This window comes from Trichosurus vulpecula, chromosome 6 (assembly GCF_011100635.1).
Source record: "Trichosurus vulpecula isolate mTriVul1 chromosome 6, mTriVul1.pri, whole genome shotgun sequence".
Lineage (NCBI taxonomy): Eukaryota > Metazoa > Chordata > Mammalia > Diprotodontia > Phalangeridae > Trichosurus > Trichosurus vulpecula.
Window position 1 is genome coordinate 82,834,710 of NC_050578.1, and position 22,679 is coordinate 82,857,388.

The 22,679-nt window shown below is 39.1% G+C and overlaps 1 protein-coding gene across 1 annotated transcript; it reads left to right on the top strand.

Annotated features, from left to right (window-relative positions):
• The first annotated feature begins 8,485 nt into the window (after positions 1 to 8,485).
• On the top strand, positions 8,486 to 22,166 carry JCHAIN (joining chain of multimeric IgA and IgM). Its single transcript, XM_036764499.1, has 4 exons — positions 8,486 to 8,617; positions 13,161 to 13,293; positions 19,500 to 19,580; positions 20,854 to 22,166. The coding sequence occupies exons 1-4, from the start codon at positions 8,554 to 8,556 to the stop codon at positions 21,056 to 21,058; spliced, it is 483 nt and encodes a 160-aa protein (XP_036620394.1). The 5' UTR covers positions 8,486 to 8,553; the 3' UTR covers positions 21,059 to 22,166.
• Positions 22,167 to 22,679: the final 513 nt, after the last annotated feature.

Below are 22,679 nucleotides of genomic sequence, written 5' to 3' on the forward strand. Positions count from 1 at the left end.
AGCTTTGCTACAATGACAAGGGCAGAAATAATTTTGTTACCTTGGTGGTGGTTGGGGGGGCTTCCCTGTGAGTGGGCAGATTAGGTAGTCACTCACGTATGATTCCCTTGGTGCTTCCAAAGCTAATGGACAAAAAAGTATGTCCTTGCTCCACCCCCAAACCCTTTACTGCCTTAAATTCTACCAGTTCAATCTGTCCCTTTAATTTCAGTCTTTGGTGAACTGTTAAAGCAGATCAATATGTCAACAAGCATTCATTAAGTGCCAGGCTCTGTGCTAAACACCTGGGAGACAAAGAAAGGCAAAAGACAGTTTCTATTCTTAAAGACTTGCCATTCTAATGGAGGAGATGATGGGCAAACCACCATGTACAAACATGATATAGGCAGGCTACATGGAAAGTAATGCTAAAGCGCAAGCTTCTACAAGCACATATGCTTCTGAGTGGAATAATTCTTTAAACTGAGGGAAGAATCAAAGACCACCGAGGTTTTTAGTATGCATGACTTGGAGATGGTGGGACCATTGACTGAACTAGAGAAGTTAGGCGAGAGAGCGGATCAGATGATGGGTTGGATAATGACACATCCCAAGTCCCCATCATAGATTTGTGGGCTAACCTGGGAATGCAAGCAACATATGTAACACATTTATATGGTCAAATGCTTTGAATTCTAAGCAGCTGAATTATGAATGAACTTCTGCAGGACCATAACCCCTTTAAGGACTGGGGGCCTCCTAGAGAATTGTGGTGACAGTTTGGCATGATGGTGATTATAAGTGGTTGTAAGTTGAATGTGTCGTCTGAGCAACCGTTCAGTGTATTGAGTAACAGTTTTATGGAAACAACTGCAGGTGTGAGTTTATTTAAGAGCAGACCACAACACAGGTGCTGCTCCCCTCATAAATATTTAACCACAAAATGAAACTTTAAAAAGCCTGTTTGGAAAATAGATGGGGAAAAGGCAGTTTAACTTTGAGGATGATATGACAGTCTTCAGTTAGTCTTTGTTTCTGTTTTTAGTTAATAAATGTTTAACTTAAGGAGTCTGGGATAGAATTCCTCCTTCTGAAGTCATTTCCTCCTCCATTTGTTGCCAGTATGGGATCTAAAAGTAGGTTTCAAACCCACTCAAGTGACTGAATAGAAAGCAGTCTTCAGTAGACATAAGAACAGGTTTAGGATATAAAAACCATAATTGCAGTATAATATTGAATAACAAAACCAGTCCCATGCAGCTATGATATAGTGTATTCAGGAGACCTGGATTAGAATCCTAAATCTATCACTAATTGGCTGTGTGACTTTGGACCCATCATTTAACTTCTAGCATCAGTTCTCTTGTCTATAAAATGAAGGAGTTGGACCAGAAGATCTCTAAAGTATCTTCTAGCTATAAAATTGCACAATTCTACAACTAGTAAAACAAACAAACAAAAATGATAAGAAACTAGGAGTGGTAATAGTTTTTGTTTTAAGGGACATGAATATTATCATTGCAGATTTAACAATACCTACTTCTGCTGGGTCCTGGGGCTGGGCAGCTTTACTCTCTCCTTCTCTGTACCCAGACCTTATTCAGTGCTGGGGAAACCCACCTAAAAGATGGGCCAGGTTCTTTTTCTTTCACCCTTTGGCTCTTTATTCCCCAATCTTGGACCTTTGGTAAAATTGCTTTAGGTTTTAGGGTTTTTAAAGTTTTTTTTAGGTTTTTGGTTTAGGTTTTGCTTCACATCTAGAGTTTCTGCAAAGGGGGAAGTAGTGTTAGAAAGGTACTCCATGTACAGTATAGATCAGGCATAGGACAGCTATCTATTTCCTCTACATATAAGTAACAATAAACAAAAAAGACTCACATAAGTACATTGACTAACGAAATCACTGAATCATTAAAACGTGGTGCAGTTTGTGGACTTGCTGAATAGGTGTTTTACATACTATTGCTGTTCTGAGTCAACCAAACTTCCCTCCAGGTCTGATCTTTTGACTAACCAAGCTAGAAGTTGAGCCCCTCCCTTTGTTGGTGGTCATCCTCTCTGGTGCAGAACTCTTCCCTGATCTTGTTTATCTCTGCCAAGTGATCAGCACATCTTGACCTGAATGAGCACCAGGCAAACAGTTCATTGCTCTTTCTTAGTTCCATAATACAGCACATCACAGTAGATTCTATGCAATTAAAATGAGAAAATTGTGGGACTCACTCTCAAAGCTTTATCTCATTTAAAACATTTCACCTGTGTTCTGGGGTTTGACTTTGAGTGTGAGTCCTAATGAAAGAAAGACATGGAAGAAAGAAAACTAGAGAAAGAAAACCTGTTTAGTTGTGCAATTAATGCAACTTTAATATAAGGAAGTTGGGCTATCATATTTCTAAGGTCCTTTCAAACGCTATGATTCTGTAATTCAGTGGTATGTAGCTTGAGTCAACTTTGCATTTGCCTGATGAACTAGTAGAAGTTTTCTACACCAGTTGGAATTAGAGGATGAGGATTTTGGGTTTGCATGACAAAACCCTTCCTACAGTATGCCCAGCCTGAGGTTGGCATTATCAGGTAGCCCATCTCACCTCTGAGAATGGAGTACAGCCTTCTTATTTTTTTTTGATGGCATAGAGAAGTAAAAGAAATTTGGAAAGTAGAATTGAAGCTGTTTGGAAGTAACCAAATTAATCCCCCTTCATTGCCTGATGATACTTATTTTTCAAAGCAATGTGCTAGAGTTGGTCCCCTTGAACCAGCTGCCATTTTGTTGTCCTGACTGTTCTTTGAGATCCCAGTGCTCTCTTTGTCCCCCTTCCCTCCAAACCCTTACTATCTCTTGATGGGTTTTGGTGAGAAATAGTGACTAAGGAGGGTCAGGCTTAGTGAATCTCCCCTACTTGGTGTCTTGTCCAGGAGTCATGTTCTGGTGTTGGTGATGCTTTCTTCAAGCACTTCCTTCATCCTCCTCTGAGAAGTCCTTTAGAGAACAGATAAATATCTGGTATACCTCTCTATGTATGTATGTGTATATCTATATGCATGTATGTATATGCATATGTATGGTCCTATGCATGTATACACATAGTAATTTGAGCAGGAGGGTAAGACATCAACAACTAAGAGGATTCTGGATGTTTCTCATAAGAAATGGCACATAAGCTGAGCCTTGAAGGAAGCTAAGGTCTAGAAAAGAAAGGGTAGTCTGTGTAGACACAGAGATAAGTTTAAAGGCGTGATTGGGGGGGGGGGTTCTTGATCAATTAACCTGATTAAAAAATCTCTCTGGGTTAATTTCCTCAACTGTAAAATTGGACTTGATGGCCTTCTAAGGTGCTTTCTAGCTCTAAATCTATGATCTTATAATCCAAATTAGATTTCAAGGTGTGGACCTTTGCCTGAGGCAGGCTGTTTTAACCTGGGAGCCATGAACATTTTTTTTTAAATTTGATAAGTATATTGCAACATGATTGTGATCCTCGGTATTTTTAAATCCTCTGTATTTTATGTTATACATTTAAACCATTATTCTGAAAAGAGGTCCATTGACTTCATCAGATTGCCAAAGGAGTCTATGACACAGAAAAAGGTTATGAAGTCATGCTCCCAAGCCCACAGCCTCCTAGGTTGGAGGCCCCACAGCATCTGTCTTCTTGGTTCCCAGTGTCTGAGACCCAGGGAGATGAGCTAAAAAAAGTGTCCCTGAGTAGGCACAAGCTCATTCTCTCATGCTCCAAGATTCCCTCCCAGCCCTTATATGTTTATCTGTTTTCATGTTGCATCCCCCTTAGGAGAATGTAGGCCCTCGGAGGGCTGGTTCATTTTGCGTTTCAGAGGCACCTGCACAGGGCTCTATGCATGGCAGGTGTTTAATAAAGTCTTTTTGATGTGGCTGTGCCTTACAGACAGACAGATTACTTCCTCTTGGGCAACAACATGCAATTTCAATAACCACCATAAGGTATCTGTGGCACGTTGGCCGTGGTTCACCTTTGTTCAGTCCAGGGATGGCCCTGCTCCAGTTGTGGGTAATATTTCTAAGGGAAGAAAAATGTCTCCACACTTGAACACATGTGGGAACTCTTTATTAAAATAATTTTCTAATCTAGACACAATAATCACAGCCTGATGAGAGGCAGCGTGCATAGTGGACAGTGAAGGGACCTGCCTCAGACCTAGAATCACTTGCACTCAGGCTCAGATGATATTGAATTTAATTCAGCAAACACTTAAGTGAGTCCCCTGTGTGGAAAACTTTTTTTGGTCAATCAACAAGCAGACGTTGAACCCACTATGTGTCAGGCTCTATGCTAAGTCCTGGGGATACAAAGGAAGGCAACAACAACAACAACACAACACAAAACAAAACTGTGCTCTCTGCTCTTAAGGAACTCACATCCTAACAGAGAAAAAACATTTAAATACCACTATACAGAGAAGATATCTACAGAGGAGCTGGAAGGTAATCTCAGAGGGAAGTCATTAGCAGTGAGGGCACCAAGAAAGACCTAGAGAAGATGGGATTTTAGATGGTTTTTTATTTAAAGATTTCATTCAATAAACAAGCATTTATTTTCTCTTCCTTCTACCTCCTCTCCCTGCCCCTCCCCCCATGGAAAAAAACTAAACCAAACCAAACCTTCATAACAGGTGTAAACCATCAAGAAAAATAAACTCCCACATTGGCCATGTTGAAAAATGTGTTTCATTGTACACCTCTCTCAACAGGTGGGCCACATTCTTTGTCATCAAGTGTCTGGAGTCATGGTTGTTCGTGCCCGGCACTTTCAAAGGGCAATGATTGCTTAAGCCCATGATCTCATTCTTGTTACTGAGACTGGGGGCAACAGTGGATGTGGTTTGGCGCCACACCCGCACATCAGGGAGCAGGAACATCATCAGGGATTGTAAACAGCTACTATCAAAGACGGAAGGTTTCGGTCTAACGAGCTGTCAAACAGCTACATCATGCTGAGTACGTGGCCTCCTGATCAGCGCTTGTCTCCTGGCTTAAATGCTGTAATTACAAGTCTTTGCACTTGGTTTTGGCTCTGAAAGAAACTCTAAAACTCACCTCACCTGGTCTTCTTGTTGATGTTTGTATAGAGTTCATGATTTGGACCTTGTCTCCTTCTTCTTATAGATTTACTCAAATGTTTCTTTACTAATTTTTTGGAGACCCTATAGAAGCAAAAGGTCATGCTTAGATGGTGAACTCCTCAAGAGTAGATACTGTCTTTTATCTTTGTTCATATCCCCAGTGTGTAGCGCATTGGTAGGTGCTTAATTGTTTACTGACTAAAAAGACCTAGCAAAAGAAAATGAGTGCTATTGCTTTTAGATTTAATTAGCATTCTCAAAACCAACATTATTAAAGAGTACCTTTCCAACTTGGTACTTCCTTCTATGACTTTTTTAGATTTCCCAGGGTATAGAACTGAAAGTGACCATAGGGATCACATAATTAAAAACTTTTATTTTTTCAGAGGGAGAAATTGAGTCCTCAGGAGACAAAATATTCAGAAGGAAAGCGTCAGACTGACATCACTCAGGCATGTGATCCTCAGAGCTTGTAGCCAAAACATCTTTGACCCAAGAAGGCTCCTTCCCACCACCACCACCACCAGACAAACAAGTTTCCCTCATCATGCATATGCAGTTAGTTGCCAAATCTTGGCCATTGCTACCTCCAGAACACCTCTCCCATCTGACCTCCTGTATCTACTCACGTAGCCCTCACTTTTGGGATCTATCACCTTTCAGCTAAATCATCACAATAGCCTCCTAATGCTTCTCCATGCCACAGGTCTCTCCCTATATCCATCCATCCCGCTGCTGCCAAGAGGATTTTCCTCAAGCATTAATCTGCTGATGTCACTTCCTTAATAGACTCTACTGGCTTCCTATTTGTTCTAGGAGCTACTATTAACTCTTCTATTTCACTTTGAAAGCCCTTGCATACTATCTTTTCAGCTTCACTGGACGTTACTCTCCCTCTCACACTGTGATGCATCCAAATTGGTCTTTCACTGGCCATCTCCAGTGCTTCACGTCTACCTCAGAGAATCCTTTTTCTTCAAGAGGTAGCACAAGCATCACCTTTTACATGAAGACTTTGCTGATCCCCACAATTTCTAGTGCCCTCCCTTCCCAACTTTCTTGAATTTATTCTCTTTATATTTATTCTGTATACATATGTACTTATTATTTCCCCCAGTAAGTTCCTTGAGAGTAGGGATAGTTTCATTCTTTGTGGTTGTAGCTGCAGAACTGAGTACGGTGCCTGACTGTCTGACACAGAGTTGGCTGTTAATAAGTGTTTGTTGATTGATTTCTGATTAATTGAAGTCTCCATGTTCACCTTAGCATAGACGTGTGGAACTGATGTCCTGGGTGGCAAGCGCAGTGTATAGAAACACCAGCTCCTCACACATGAGGATGAGGATATGGAGCATGAAGACCATCACAAGGAGGTTCCCTGGAGGCATCACCCCATTTCTCTTCCCTGCTCAGTTAACCCCATATGACTCTTACCTCTGGGTTAGGTCAAATGCTATTTGACATTCAAAGTCCTTACAATGTGGCACCTACCTACTTTTCCAGGCAATAATACATTACTCCCCTTCATGCACTCTGTGGTCTGGTCAGGCTGGCTTTATTGCCATTCTTCACACATGACCTTTGTGTAGACTGATCCCCATGTCTGGAATGTAATCCCTCCAAGTTTCTGCTCCTCACAATACGGGGTTTCCTTCAAAATTCATGTCCAGAATCACCTACTAGGCTAGGCCTTCCTTTACCCCACCAGCTACTAGCACTTCCTTGATGAATATGCTTTGTATTTGTTTTATTCATATTTTTCATATACTTACATGTGTAAATGTTGTCTTCCTTCTAGAATACAGTCTTCTTGAAGACAGAGAGGGCTTCATTTTTGTCATTGCCTCCCCAGTGCCTAGCACTGTGCCTGGTACATAGTAGGTCCTAATGAAATGCTTGTTATTTGAATTATCAAGTTTTAAATCTATGTTTGTGGGACTGTATATTTACTTTCGTGTTCCAACAACTGCTTGAGTTTTTCTCAGGCCTGGAAATGGTGGTGTTCAGGGGATGACAGAACCATTTCTATGTCTCTGACCCATAGTCCTGTTCCCCTGTGCAAGAGAGAAAATGCCCATGAATTCAGTTATGATAAACTGCCACTTATATAATGATTTATGTGAGTCTGATTCTCACACTTCTGTGAAGTCATTTTACATATGAAGAAGCTGAAGCTAACAGACATTCAGTGACTTGCCCATGGTCACATAAATAGTGTGCGTCTGTGGCAGGATTTAAGCCCAGTTTCCTTCTGACTACAACTCCAGCACTCTTTCCACTATGTTCCGTTCCCTCTAAGAATTCTGTATGAGAATGACATGATGCTTTGGGCAACAAGGTGGCACCGCGGATAGAGTGCTAGGCCTGGAGTCAGAAGGACTCATTTTATGAAGTTCAAATCCAGCCCCAGACATTTACGAGCTGTGTCACTTAACCCTGTTTGCCTCAGTTCTCTCATCTGTAAAATGAGCTGGAAAAGGAAATGGCAAACCACTCCAGTATCTTTGCTAAGAAAACTCCAAATGGGGTCATGAAGAGTCAGACACAACTGAACAACATCCAAAGTTTAATTTTTTTTAACATTTTACCTAATATTACATAGTTGATTATTACTTATTCAATACTTCACTACCCAGTGAACATGTTGGTTTAGGTACTTCCTCCCTAACACAGATAGTCTTCTATATCCTAACAAAGTGTCTTTTGGATTGCTGTGCCTGAAAAATTTATCATGCTGTCGACCCTTTGTGAACTTGGTCCCTCAAGCAAGTGGCATGTGGTTCCTGAAATCCTTGTTGCGTAGTAGGGCCAGGCAGGCCAAGGGCTTTGCTGACATAGCTTTAGACAGATCAGGGTTACTTCTGAGGAATCAGAGGCGCTCTTGAAGGAAGGATTTTTCTCTTATAATCCCTATAATAACTTATTTCCTTTCTCATCTTCCTTGGTTCCTAAATTAACAAAATAAATTATTTAAAATTTTAAAAAACTTATCCCACTTTTTCTCAATTTTTTCTTTTTTGTTATTCTGTATTTGACAAACATCATCAATCATGAATATTTTCATATACAGAGAAGACCCCTCTTCTCTTCCTCCAAATGTATTTTGACATCTTGGTTAAAGGTTCCAAAGTTTAGAACTCTGAGCTCACCATTTTGAGTTCAACCATCCTTTTTACTTGGGATTCTTCCTCCTCTTGCTTCCCTTTTAGTCAAGTATAATATATGTATATATAAAAACTATTACAGTAAATGGTATCCTCTTGGGACTGCTGTGAGAGGTTACTTTTAGTGAAGCATCAAACATCTTTCCAAAGAAGCACTTGGTTTCAGTAGTCCAACCACACTGGCCCCTGTTTCTGGTTTGGGTTGTTATTTTAGGAAACCAGAAGTTCTATCATTTGCACATCCCTTATAACTTTGACACCTTCAAACTGTCCTGTAATCTCAAGTCTTTCAAAAGACAGACGAGGCAAGATGAAGAGATCTTTGCTTTTCTGTGGGCTTCTGGCTGGGCTTTGTGGGGCTCTTCTTGTGACAGGTGGGTACTTCTCTGTATGGTTTCCTTGGCTAGCAAGCTAGCTAGATCCATATTGCTAACATGCTTATACTTTATATGCAGTGATTCTTATAGCAGATTTATATGTATATATCTATGTATTGACCCTCTAAATTTTATCTTGTGAAAGAAGCAGTTTAGAGAGACAACTGTAATTTCATGAATTTCATAGGATTTCTAGTTGGAAAGAACCTTGGAGAGCATTGCCTTTTACTTATCTATGAATCAAAGCTGTTAGACTTGGTGAGCTGAAGACCCCTTTCAGCTTCAGATCCCATGACCTGGTTGTCACAAAATTTGGCACTCTTTAGCACAATCCTTTATTGTTATATTTATATTTGTTAAATTTGTTATAAATATGTTATATTTATAAAAATAAAATTAAATGCAAACTTCAAGTATAAAAATGTTGGTGGTAAGACAGTTGTCTCTTGGCTAGTGTCTAAATGGAGAATAAGTTTTATTTTTTAAGCAAGTTCATTAAAGTTAGGCTCATATATCTGTTGTTAACTGATTATTTGTTTGAATTGAGATCTCTTTGGTTCATGACAACAATTATGGCCAATACTTGAATTTCACAATTTCTTAAATTTCTTGCCAGTGATGCAGAGACTCAATTAGTGTCTTCGAGAGTCTGATTTGAGCTGACATGATTATCCTTGTTATAATGGAACAACAAGTAGCATTTTCTAATTAATGAATTTTAAAAATGGCTCTGTACTGATGATAGTTATTAGATAAAAAATAGGTTTCAGAAAAATATTTAGGAGACAAAAAGCAGGGAGTAAGGGAAATGGCATTAGTTTTAGATATTTTAGGACAATCTGAGGTTGGGCCCATGATTTTATCTATGTGGGGAACTCCTAGTGTGGAAAACTCCCTGTGCTGATGCAGAGTGTCAGTTTGTCTTGCCTGGGGCACTAAGTAGTTAAATTACTAGCCCAGGCCCACAAAGCCAGGATGTATAGAGGGAGCAAACCTTAAACTCAGGTCTTCCTGATCTCAAGATTTCTCCTTTAACCATCATATCAACCTGCCTCTTTCTGGGTCTTTCATTTATTTTTTATCATTATTCTGAATTGGTTTCATAAAATTTCTCCTCTTGAAGTCAGGAAGACCTGAGTTTGAATCCCTCCTCAGATACTTCCTAACTGTATGATCTTGGGCCAATCACTTAACCCTTCCTAGTTTCCATAATATGACCTACTTCCCAAGGTTGTTGAGTGGATCAAATGAGACAATATGTGCGAGATGCTTTGAATATCTTAAATTGCTATAAGAATGCTTGGAATTATTATTAATTATGCTATATAGTCTTTTAATAAAAGATTTAATGTTTTAAATAATGACATAATAATGTAAATACTTTAGACATTTAAGCATTAAAGAACTAGATGAATGTAAATAACAATTTTTTTTCATATCACCGTCAATGTCTCCAGTGAACATTATCATAAAAAATGATTCAGCAACAGACAAAATTCTTTTCCTCCTCCCTATCTTATCTCTCTTCCCCTTTCCCCCTCTTCTCTGAGCCTTTTGAGACAGGGTTGTAGACCCCTACACAGGGGTAGCTATTTATTTTTGTTGTTTTATCATTATTTCTAAAATTCACATGCTTAACCCTTTATCTTATTAGTGGTAGGATAGGAGGGGTTTTTTTTGGCATTAGAATACTTATATAAAAAAAACCAACTTAGTGGTCTTCCAAATGTACTTAGCCTATTAGTTACTCCCAGGAAATAGCATACTCATATAGTATAACCAAACTTGTTACAGTATAACACAATAACTTCACACATATTTAAAAGGGCATGATAAGCTATCTATACAGTTATGTATCTATAAAGCTACATCTATATAGCTACTATAAAGTACATACTTTTCCTAAAGCCACTCAGACCTAAGATTTCAGGTTAATAAAATAGTTAAAATACGAATATACAAAATTTCCAAATAATTTACCAAATTCTCCCAGTGTCTAAATTATTCCTTGGTGCTGCTCTTGGCATTTTAGGAGTCCTAAGGCCTCTTTTAGGCCACAAAAATCCATTTAGAACAGAATTTTAGTGGTCTAAGGACCTAATGTGCACCCCAATGTAGTCCTATTCCTACAATAATTTAAAAAAATCTCCATGATTTCATAGATGTAAGTAACTCCCCCACAAACTCATATTCAAACCTTTCTGTGACTTAGCAGTTAGGCTTTATGACTAACTTTATGACTAAAAGCCCCTCACAGCCTTCTGTTGATTAGTCAATTAGCAAGTATTTATTAAGCACTCACCATGTGCCAAGCACTGTGCTGAGCTTTAATGATTAAAGAAATACAAAAATAGTCCCTTCCCTCAAGATATTTATATTCTAATGAGGATTGTTCAGTTGTGTCCAATTCTTTGCAACTCTATTTGGGGTTTTCTTGGCAAAGATCCTGGAGTGGTTTGCCATTTCTTTCTCCAGCTCATTTTACAGCTGAAGAAACTGAGGCAAACAGGGTGAAGTGACTTGCCCAAGGTCACACAGCTAGTAAGCATCAGATTTGAACTCAGGAAGTTAAGACTCCAGGCCCTATCCACCGCACCACTTAGCTGTCCCTCTAATGTGAGAGACAACATGTATCTACAGAAGTACATACAGAATGGGAGACAGATTGATTTAGCTAAGCTGGTCAGACACACACTGTTTCCAGATCTATACCTGAAGCCTTTCCTGCTTGGTAGAACTTATCAAAACCTGGGCTTTGCTGTTCTACCCTTTAAGAATTATCATTGTACCACAACAGGATGAGACAGGAGCTGGAGAAAACCAAGCAAAGCTTCTAAATCTTTTGATCAGTATGTTAACCAGTGAACCAAATAAGCAAATAGGAATGCATGCCCAAGCCCAATACAGCAATATAGCAGCTACATTCAGGGCTCACTCTCCAGACCCTATCTCCTCTGGCATATTGGATCCCTTTAGGATTCTAGAGGACCCAGAGATATTTGAGGGTGGTTTTCTAAAACTCTACATGTCTCATAAGGCCCAGGCATTTTGGTTCCTCCATTGCTTATCAATTGATATCAATTAGCTAGCCAGAGTTAATTAGTATTTAGAAATGAGTTTTACTAAGTGGTACAAAACACAAATAATTTTGTAGACAATGAGAAGTAGGGAAGAAACATTGGATGTTTAAATTAATTTTGCTGACATTGATGGCACTCATTTCTTCAGTGTCACATCAAAACAATAAAGTGGGAGAGAGTCAATCTACTAATCCTATCATTTTGTCTGCAAGAAATTAAATAATTCATTAGACTGCTTTTTCCCTCCACAATAAACTTGCTATTTGGACATCGTGTAAACAGGGCCTTAATGTTTTATTAAAAACCAGCTCTCAGGGGAAGATATGAGTTGATGGAGAAATTAAAATAAGAGTGAAGAAATGTAATAACTGACTATAGAGGAGGATAGATTGAAAGAACTGAGCATATTTAGCTTGAAGAAAAGAAGACTTGGGGAATTCCTCCAGGGACTTACAGTCTGTTTGGGGAGACAAAGCCAACACATCTGAAACAACTGGAAGCCAATTCAGATCCTCACTTGTGAGGTCATGACACAGGAATTTACATAAGGCTTGGAGTAGGGAGATAGTTTAGCGGAGAACATGGGACTTCAGAAGATGGAGAGGATTTGGAAGGAGGAGGGCTTCCAGATGCATGGACAGACAGATGATGGAGAAATGCGCTGCATGTGGGTCTGACTAACAACATCAACTCCCTGGAGCAGAGGATTTGTGTTGGAGAATAAATGAGAGAAAAGATTGGAAAGGTAGAGTGAGTGTTTATTGATCTAGTGGGAAAAATACTGGTTAACCATCATTGACCCCAGAATGCGGCTTTTTTTTTTTTTTTGCAGGAGGGGAAGGCAGAGCAATTAGGGTTAAGTGACTTGCCCAAGGTCATACAGCTAGTAAATGTGTCCAGTGTCTGAGGCCGAATTTGAACTCATGTCCTCCTGACTCCAGGGCTGGTGTTCGACTGAATGCTGCTTTTTTGACCAACTTAAAGCTGCTACTAACAAGACAGGTCTTTGTGTGGCAATGAGATCATGGGGTTCTCTTTGTCTTGGTTCACCTGGACCAAAGCTAGGTGCACGCTTCTGATTCTTGTTATCGTAGAGGACTTGGTTGCTTTTCTCCAAAATAATTACTGGGATTCCCTACCCACGCCAACCCCCACTGTCCAAAAACCACCCTTGATTTTCCTAACCGGAAATATTTTATTTTATATTTAGCTTTCCTAGATCGAAGGAAAGAAGCAAGGGAGAAAACCCAAACTGACAGGGGATCATTTCATTCTTTATCTTAGAATCCCCAGCATCTACCGCAGTGTGTGCCACATAGGAGGGACTCAATAAAAGCTTGTTGACTGGTGGCTTGACCAGTTTCTTCATCCCTTTGCAGGGGAAATCAACTCAACAGCAAACTTCATGAGATTTGCTTCTTTTTCTCTTTGTTTTCCCTTCTTCTATTTTCTACTTCTAGCTCAGGATTATGATGAAGATGAAGGGAGAATTCTTGTTGACAACAAGTGTAAGTGTGTCCGAGTGACTTCCAGGCTAGTTCCTTCTCCAGACAATCCAGACGAGAAGATTGTGGAGAGAAACATTCGACTCATGTATGTAATTTCCTGCATCTTAAATGAGATAAAGTTAAATCAACTAATAATTATCTATAATTAACATAGAATATAAATAATTAAAGGACAGTAATGATTGTAAAGTGCTTAGTTCAGTGCCTGTTATATTTTAGTAAGCACTATTTAAACATTAGTTATTATTATCTTTACATTCTATTTTCTGGCAAGGGTTGACTGTACTGTGATATGAGGGCCAGAAGCTCAGAGAAGAAAGCATGACACGCTGAATGGAGCACTGGCCTTGGAATAAAAAAAATCCAAACTTAAATCTCTGTGCTGGTGTTTACTAACTTCCTAATCATAGTCTTTACTTGATGATGTAGAACTAAGGGCTGGGAATTGTTATTGTTTAGACACGTCTGACTCTTTGTGACCGTATTTGGGGTTTCCTTGGTAGAATTAATGAAGTGGTTTACCATTTCCTTTTCCAGCTCATTTTACAGATGAGGAAACTGAGGCAAACAGGGTGAAGTGACTTGCCCAGGATCACATAGCTAAGTGTCTGAGGCTGGATTTGAACTCGAGAAAATGAATCTTCCTAACTCCAGACCTGGTGCTCTATCCACTGTGCCACCTAATAGAGCTAATTATCTAGGACAGGAGTTCACCACATTTTTTTATCCCCATGTCCCCTGTCTTTCACTATAGCTTCCCATACTCTCTATTTAATATTAGTGAAAAGAAATTCTAGCATCTCCCATGCATATGCACACAAGAAATAAAATAGAATAATTTCGGTATGATAATACAATTATTTATCAAATATTCCCTGTTCCCACTGATTCGCTTTTTGCTTCATCCCCGGTTGGGGACCTCCAATTTGGGAGTGAGCCTAAAAACAGAAGTTTTAGCCCAGGAGATTTATTGTGCTCCTGCTTACATAGTATCCCCCCAAAATTAGATAGACTTGTGTCTGTGATAGGTTAGTCCTGAAGAAAAGAGAACAGAAAGCTATGGTATTAATGCTTTGAAAGTCTCTGGGCTCATTGCCAGCTAACAGTGGGAAAGGTCTTTTCTCCCAGCATAGCTCACAGTCTAGTAGGCAACTGAAAGTTCTGATCTGGTCCAGTCAATCTGTCTGTTCTGCCCCAACAAGGCTGATTCAACCTAGAGTTTTCAGTGGTTTGTGTGCAATGCTAGCTGAAACTTTAGATTGATGCCTCAGGAAAACTGGTGATGTGGCATTTGGCTGTGCATAAGCCAGTGAAAGTTCTGGCTCTCACCCAAACATCTGCCTGCACTCATCTCACTGGTCAGATCAAATTGGAATCCAAAGTCCCTTTCAACATGGTTTTCCTTTTGTTGACATTCCTTCAGATGTCCCATATCACATGCAAGGCCAGGATGTGCCTTGTAAGGTTCTTATTTATGTAACCTGAGCCCCAAGGCATATTGATGTGGGACTCTCTCCTCATTGGTGATGGTCCATGTCCTGTGCCTGCATGATGGGTGAGGCAGAATTGGTGAGAATGAAAGGGAAAGATGGAGAGACATATTGAGACAGACAGAGACAGAGAGAGGGAGCGAGAGCAAAGGAGAACGTGAGAGTGTGAGAGAGAAGGAGAGAGGAAGAGAGAGGGAGGAGAGAGAGACAGAGAAAGAGACAGAAAGAGAGACAGAGAGGAGAGAGAGAGAGAGAAAGAGAGGGGGGAGGGGGAGGGAGGGACAGAGAGAAAAAAGGGAGAGAGAGAAAAAAGGGAGAGAGAAAAAAGAAAGAGAGAAAGAAAGGGGGGGGGGAGACACAGAGAGGAGATATTTTGGTTCTTCTGGCTTCTAATTTTGAGAGAGAAGATATATAATGCCAACCTTCCTTTAGGTATTGAAGAGAGAAAATGACTGGGAAGAAGCTGACATGGAACAAGAATGCTGATGATTTTTTGAGCATGAGGATTTTTGCTAACTAGACTGTAAACACTATGAGGACAGGGAATGTCTGAATATGGATTTGCTGAATTGAATTTGTTATTGATTCCTAGCCAGGCACATCCTGCCATAGATGCCTCCATTTGGAAGGCCGTAGTTTTTCCTCCATAAACACAGGTCTTGTCTGCCTCCAAATGTGGCATTCTTTCGGCTGCACTATAGATAGTAGGTCACACACTCAAATTAAAAAAAAAAAAACATGCTTTGTCATGGTGACCTTGGTCCTACATGCTTTAATTTATGCAATGATCATTTCTGGAAAATAGTGTTTGTCAAAATCAAATTTCACTATCTTGATACTTTCTCATGTTGTGATAACTTTTTTTTGAGATTTAAAAAAATATCGATTTTTTCATTTTCCCCCAAGTTACATGTAAAAACAATTTTTAACATTTGTTTTAAAAAAATTGAGTTCCAAATTCCCTCCTTCCCTCTCCTCCTCCTTTACTGAGAAGATAAGCAATTTGTTATAGGTTATACATGTGCAGTCAAGCAAAACATTTCAATATTAGTCATGTTGTAAAAGAAAACACAGACCAAAACAAACAAACAAACAAAACGAAACCCAAGAAAAATTAAAAAAAGTTTAAAAAAAGTGTGCTTTGATCTGCATCCAGACTTCTTTCTCTGGAGGTGAATAGCATTTTTCACCGTAAGTCCTCTGGAATTGTTTTGGATCGCTGAGAATAGCTAAGTCATTCCTAGTTGATCATTATATAATATTGCTGTTACTGTGTGCAATGTTCTCCTAGTTCTGCTCATTTCACTTTGCTTCAGCTCATTTAAGTTTTCCAGGTGTTTCTGAGAGTATCCTACTTGTTATTTCCTTAGCACAATAGCATTCTGCCGTAGTCATATACCACAATTTGTTCAGCTATTACCCAGGTGATGGGCATCACCTCAGTTTCCAATAATTATCACCACTAAAAGAGTTGTATAAATATTTTTGTGCATGTAGGTTCTTTTCCTTTTTTTTTTTATCTCTTTGGGATACAGACCCTGTAGTGGTATGGCTGAGTCAAAGGGTTTTATGGCCCTTTGGGCATAGTTCCAAATTGCTCTACAGAATGATTGAATCAGTTCACAACTCCATCAACAATGCATTAATGTCTTAATTTTCCACATCCTCTCCAACATTTGTTATTTTCCCTTTCTGTTATATTAGCTAATCTGATAGGTGTGGGATGGTATCTCAGAGTTGTTTTAATTTGAGTTTCTCTAATCAATAATGATTTAGAGCATTTTTTAAGTACAACTATAGATAGTTTTGATTACTTTGTCTGAAAGCTCTCTGTTCATATCGTTTGACTATTTATCAATTAGGGAATGCTTCTTAATTTTTTTTATAAATTTGACCCAGTTCTCTCTCTATTTTTTTTTTACATTTTTTTTTGCAGGGGAGAAGGCAGGGCAATTGGGGTTAAGTGACTTGCCCAAGGTCACACAGCTAATAAGTGTATCAAGTGTCTGAGGCCAGATTTGAACTCAGGTTCTCCTGACTCCAGGGCTCTACTCACTGTGCCACCTAGCTGCCCCTGTTCTCTACATATTTGATAAATGATGTCTTTATCAGAGAAACTTGCTATAAAACTTTTTCACAGTTATGATTACTAACTCGTATTTTCCTCCATCTCATTTTCCCCTGTTTATCCTACTCTTTCCTTTCACCCTTTCCATCCTCAAAAGTGTTTTTCTTCTAACACTTTCCCCACTTTTCCCTCCCTTCTATCAGCCACCCCAACACTTATTTTATCCCTGTCCTCTCCTACTTTCTTGTAGGGTAAGAGAGATTTCTGTACTCAACTGAATGTTTGTTATTCCCTCTTTGAGCCAAGTTAGGTTCACTCACTCTCCCCACCTCCCCTATTTCCTTCTGTGATGTAAAAGCTCTTTTGTGCCTCTTTTATAATTTACCCCATTCTACCTCTCTGTTTCCCCTTCTCCCTTAATTTTATTTTTTCAGATAATCATCCCATCATATTCAACTGACACTTGTGCTCCCTGTCTATGGATACTCCTTCTAAGTGCCCTAATAATGAGAAAGTTCTTAGGAGTTGCATGCATCATCTTCCCTGTAGGGATGTAAACATTTTAACCTTATTGAATCCCTTATGATTTATCTTTCTTGTTTACCTTTTTATGCTTCTCCTGAATCTTGTATTTTGACTGTCAGATTTTCTATTCAGCTCTGGTTTTTTTCATCAGGAATGCTTGAAAGTTTTCTGTTTCATTGAGTATCCATTTTTCCCCCGAAGGATTATACTTGGTTTTGCTTGATTCTTGGTTGGAATTCTGCTTCCTTTGCTCTCTAGAATATCATATTCTAAGCCCTGTGATCCTTTAATGTAGAAGCTGCCAAATCTTATGTTATCCTGACTGTGGCTCCATGATATTTGAATTATTACTTTCTGGTTGCTTGCAATATTTTCTCCCTGACCTTGGGGCTCTGGAATTTGGCTATAATATTCTTGGGAGTTTTAGGCATTGTCTTTGGGCATTTAGTCTTTGGGCATTTTCAGGAGGTGTTCAGCGGAGTCTTTCAATTTCTATTTTACCCTCTGGTTCTAGAGTCTCAGGGCAGTTTTCCTTGACAATTTTTTGAAAGATGATATCTTGGCTTTTTTTTATCATGGCTTTCAGGTAGTCCAATACTTCTTAAGTGATCTCTCCTGGATTTATTTTTCCAGGTTAGTTTTTTTTTCCAGTGAGATATTTCACATTTTCTTCTATTTTTTCATTCTTTTGATTTTGCTTTATTGCTTTTTGATGTCTCATGGAGTCATTAGCTTCCACTTGCCCAATTCTAATTTTTAAGGAATTATTTTCTTCAATGAGCTTTTGTACCTCCTTTTACATTTGTCCAAGTCTACTTTTTAAGGAGTTCTTTTCTTCAGTGAATTTTTGCATATCTTTTTCCATTTGGCCAATTCTTCTCCCTTCACTGAATTTTTGTGCCTCTTTTACCATTTGGCCTATTGTGATTTTTTAAGGTTTTATTTTCTTAAGTGCATTTTTGTGTTTCCTTAACCAAGCTGTTGACTCTTTTATCATTATTTTCTTGCATCACTGTTATTTCTTTCCCCAGTTTTTCCTCTACCTCCCTTATTTGATTTTTAAAATCCTTTTTGAGCTCTTCCAGGAATTCTTTTTGGGTGTGAGACCAATTCACACTTTGTTGCTTTGGTAGCAGTTTTTGACTTTGTTGTCTTCTTCTGAGTTTGTCTTTTGATCTTCACTCTCATGAAAGTAACTTTCTATGGTCAGGATCTTTTTTGTTCTTTGCTCATTTTCCTGCCTATTTCTTGACTTTTATCTTTATATTAAAGTTAGGCTCTGCTCCCAGGGTGGAGGGGACACTGTCCCAAGCTTCAGGTTTTTTGTGCAGCTAGTTCTGGGGGTTTGTAAACTTTCAGTTCTTCCAAGGTGGCATGACCTAAAAAGAGGTATGTTTACTACTCTCCTGGCCTGTGCTCTGGTCTTTGAGTGACCACAGGTATTCCTTTCTGTCCTGGAACTGTGAGGAGGGTCCTTACTCCCCTGGGGCCATAAGTTCTGGTGTGCCAATGCTCCTCCTTCCCCTGGGACTGTGACCTGGATCCAAGTGGGTAGTGCAATAGAATCCTGCATCCAGTGCCAGTAGAGGGAGCCCTGTAATATCCTGACCAGTTGTCTGGCCCCCTTACTGTTCGTGGGTTGAGAACTCTGGAAGCAGCCATTGCCACCTCTGATTCAGTCACTCTCGAAGCCTTCTGCTGGTTTGATGGGGCATGGCCTGCCCTGGCATAGCCTATACTCTACGTTCATCCCAGGGTGAAAGACCTTTCTTGCCAGCCTTCTAAGTTGGCTTGGGCTAGAAACTTGCTTCACCCTATCCTTTTGTGGGTTCTGCCTCTCCAGAATTTGTTTTGAGGTATTTTAAAAGTTGTTTGGAGGGGGAATTTGGGAGAGCTCAGGCCAGTCCCTGCCTTTTTGCCACCATTTTGGCTCTACCCTGTGATCACTTTTAAAGCCTTTCTAACAGAGGTACCAATGTGGCATTTGAATAAAATATAGAAGATAATACAGTATAAGAGTGAAGCAAACCTATTTTGTTGGTGTTCAGGAAAAGTATGTAATTTATTATGAGGGCTCATTAACATTGCTCCAATTATCATCATTTTAGATTATCCTATAGAGTGCTAATAGGGATCAAGGTACTGAGCAAAAGACACACATTTTTCCAGTAATAGTGACATTGGATAATTTCCCTCCTTCTTCTTTAGAGTCCCTCTGAAGAACAGAGAGAACATCTCTGATCCTACTTCCCCTGTGAGAACCACCTTTGTATATCGGCTGTCTGAACTGTAAGAGCTTTTCCTTTATTTTAATTTAGAAGTTGAAGTTGGTGAAAAAGGAAGATTAGAAAATTTTTAAAAATCATAACATGTTTTTGGAAAAAAGTTGACATTTTAAATTTTGTTTTTATTATATATTATTTATTTATATATTTATAATATATATATAGTATATTAATATGTTTATTATATATCATATTGTGCAAACACAATAGATCCTCTCCTTGCCTTGTTTATGATATACTCATGTGTCTTTGTCCCAAAGAAAATACATTAAGTAAATCCTTATGGCTCCCTCACTGCAAAGGAGGAGAGAGCTGCTGTCAGTGAAGAAAGTGAAAATCTGAATACCTGAAAATTTTGACTTTAAACACAAAATGTAGGCATATTTCTGTGTGTTTTTTGAAAACTACATAACCCACTGTGCATGGTGGTGCATACCTGTGATCCTGATTACTTACTGGGGAGGCTGAAGCTGCTGGATCACGTGAGCTTGAGAGTTCTGAGCTACATTAAGGCTAAAACCAATCAGATGTCTGCACTAAGTCAGTCACCAACATGGTGAACCCTGGTGAGTCTGAATCTCCCAGGCTGTCTAAAGAGGAGTCACCTGACCCCAGTCAAAAATAAAGTAGGTTAAAGCTCCTGTGCAGATCAGGACTGGGAACATACCTGTGCTTGGCTGCTGCACTTCCAACCTTGGGGAGATAGGGATATCTACTCTCAAGAAAATATCTATATATTAAAAAAACACATAACCCAAGATATTTAATAGCTAGTACAATTTTATTCAGCTTTGAGTTTCTCTGATTGTGTTTGAGAATAATTGGAAATGACTCATTCAAACCATACCAAAATTAGTCAGTTTGTTAATTTAGTGGGAAAAAAATAAATCAAGTTAGTTACTTGGTGGCTTGTAGACAAAGAAAACAGATTACTGAATTATTATTTTCCATTTGGTTGTTTTGGTGTTGTGAACATGGGCATGGATGAAACAGTGATGCTAGATAAATGCCTGGCACAGTGACCAGCACATGGTTGGTGCTTAATAAATACTTGATGCTTAATTAAAGAAATCCTAAATTGGCTGTACTTTATCATGATGCTGCAGAAAGCTGGAAGTTTGCCTTTTGCTTATCCCAGGCTTCTGCTCAGAGTTGTAGGATCCAGTGGAACCTGGATGGGAACGTGCAATTAGGGCAGCTACAAATGACTATCTACCCTCTACTGTGATGAGATGTCACTTAGGGGCCAGTGTTTAATGCATGTATTTACTTTTCAGCTGTAATAAATGTGACCCCGTTGAAGTGGAGGTGGGCAATGAGGTTGTTCTTGCCACCCAGAGCAATAGGTGTGATGAAGAAAATGAAACCTGTTACACTTATGACAGAAACAAGTGTTACACGTCTACTGCCTCTCTTTATTTGGGAGGGGAGACCAGAACGGTGACAACAGCATTGACCCCAGAGTCCTGCTATTCCGACTAATTTAAAGCCTCCACTGACCGAAATATCTCCTTGCCTGGCATAGAGCTCTCTGCTTCTGTCTTGAAACTGCACATTTTTATCCTCAACAAGAATATGGCCACAAATATCTGTTTCTAGAATGTTCCACCTTCCATTTTTCCCTGTCCCATTAGAATGATGTAATTGCTGTGCTCCTTGAGAAGTAATTCTCCAGTGACACACATGTAGGGTGAGACCTCAGCTTCCCTCCAGGTCTACAAACTCAATTTTCCCCTGTGCCCACTGCTTATTCTACTGACTAGAAACGTAGGGAATGCACTTCCTCAAATTTGTAACTCACACAGATAAGAGGAGAGCTGATGATGTTATTTCCAAGAGTGACAAATTAGAAGGTACAAGAAAATGTTGATTCTCTCTTTCTCTCTCTCTCTCTCTCTCTCTCTCTCTCTCTCTCTCTCTCTCTCTCTCTCCCTTTGCTTTGCACATGCCAATTTATTTTGCCAATAAAGAATGCATTTCTGTGCTACTAAGGAAATACATATGCAAATATAATTCCATCTGATGCTATTATTAGCAATATACTAATTGGTAGATATTAATACATTTAAAAGTATTTATAGATATGAAGACAATATCAAACAAGAACCACAATGTCACATGGAACAAATATGAACATATTTTCCCCCAAAACAAAGTGGTTGGCAGTTATGTTGTATAAATAATCAATTTTAAAAATGATTCATTTTAGGATTAGTAGTTCAGATCACTGAGCCCCATATCTTATCCTATTTTTCTTTCTGTGTAAAAGCAAAAATCCTAATCTAATGAAAAAAACTAATTAATATTAGAACACTGAAGTACCTACATTGCCATCTGTTATGGGAAATATCTTGTGCCTTATTTTCATCTGGAGACTGCCCTGTCTTCTTCTTTTTCTTTTTCTCCTCTTCCTCTTCTTCCTCCTTCTTCTTCTTTCTCTTGAGTAAACAATGTTTGAAAGATCCTCAAATTATCTGAAAAATCCTGGTCTGGAATAATCCATGTTGTGACTAATTAATCTTTAAGCAATATGTATTTCTAGAAATGCATCCTCTAGCATTGTTTTACAAATTAAATCATTTCAGAAGCATCTGCCTGTGTGAAGCTTATCTTTTAAGGAAGAACAAATGAAGCTTCTTCTAATTTAATCTCTACCATATCTTACCAGCTATCATCTCTCAGCTTTTCTTTGAAGACCTACAATGAGGAGAAATTTACCCCCCCCCCCCACTGAAGTAGTCCTCCACTTGTGGCCAGCTTCGATCATCAGGAAGATTTTCCTGACATTGAACCTAAATTGGAAGTTTTTTAATTTCTACAAAAAAGCAGAAGCAAAAAAACTGTAGGCAGCTGGTGGTACCATGGATAGCACATGGGATTAGAGTCAGAAAGACCTGATTTCAAGTGTGATCTCAGATACTTAGTAGCTATGTGACCCTGGGCAAATCATTCAACCTCTATTTGACTCAGTTTATTCTTTTCCACTTTCTTTCTCCTCCTTTTTTCTCCCTCTGGGCCAAACGGAACTAATCTATTCCCTCTTTCCCATGATAGTTCTACCAAGAATAAATGAGCACACACTTTATTACAATACCTAGACACA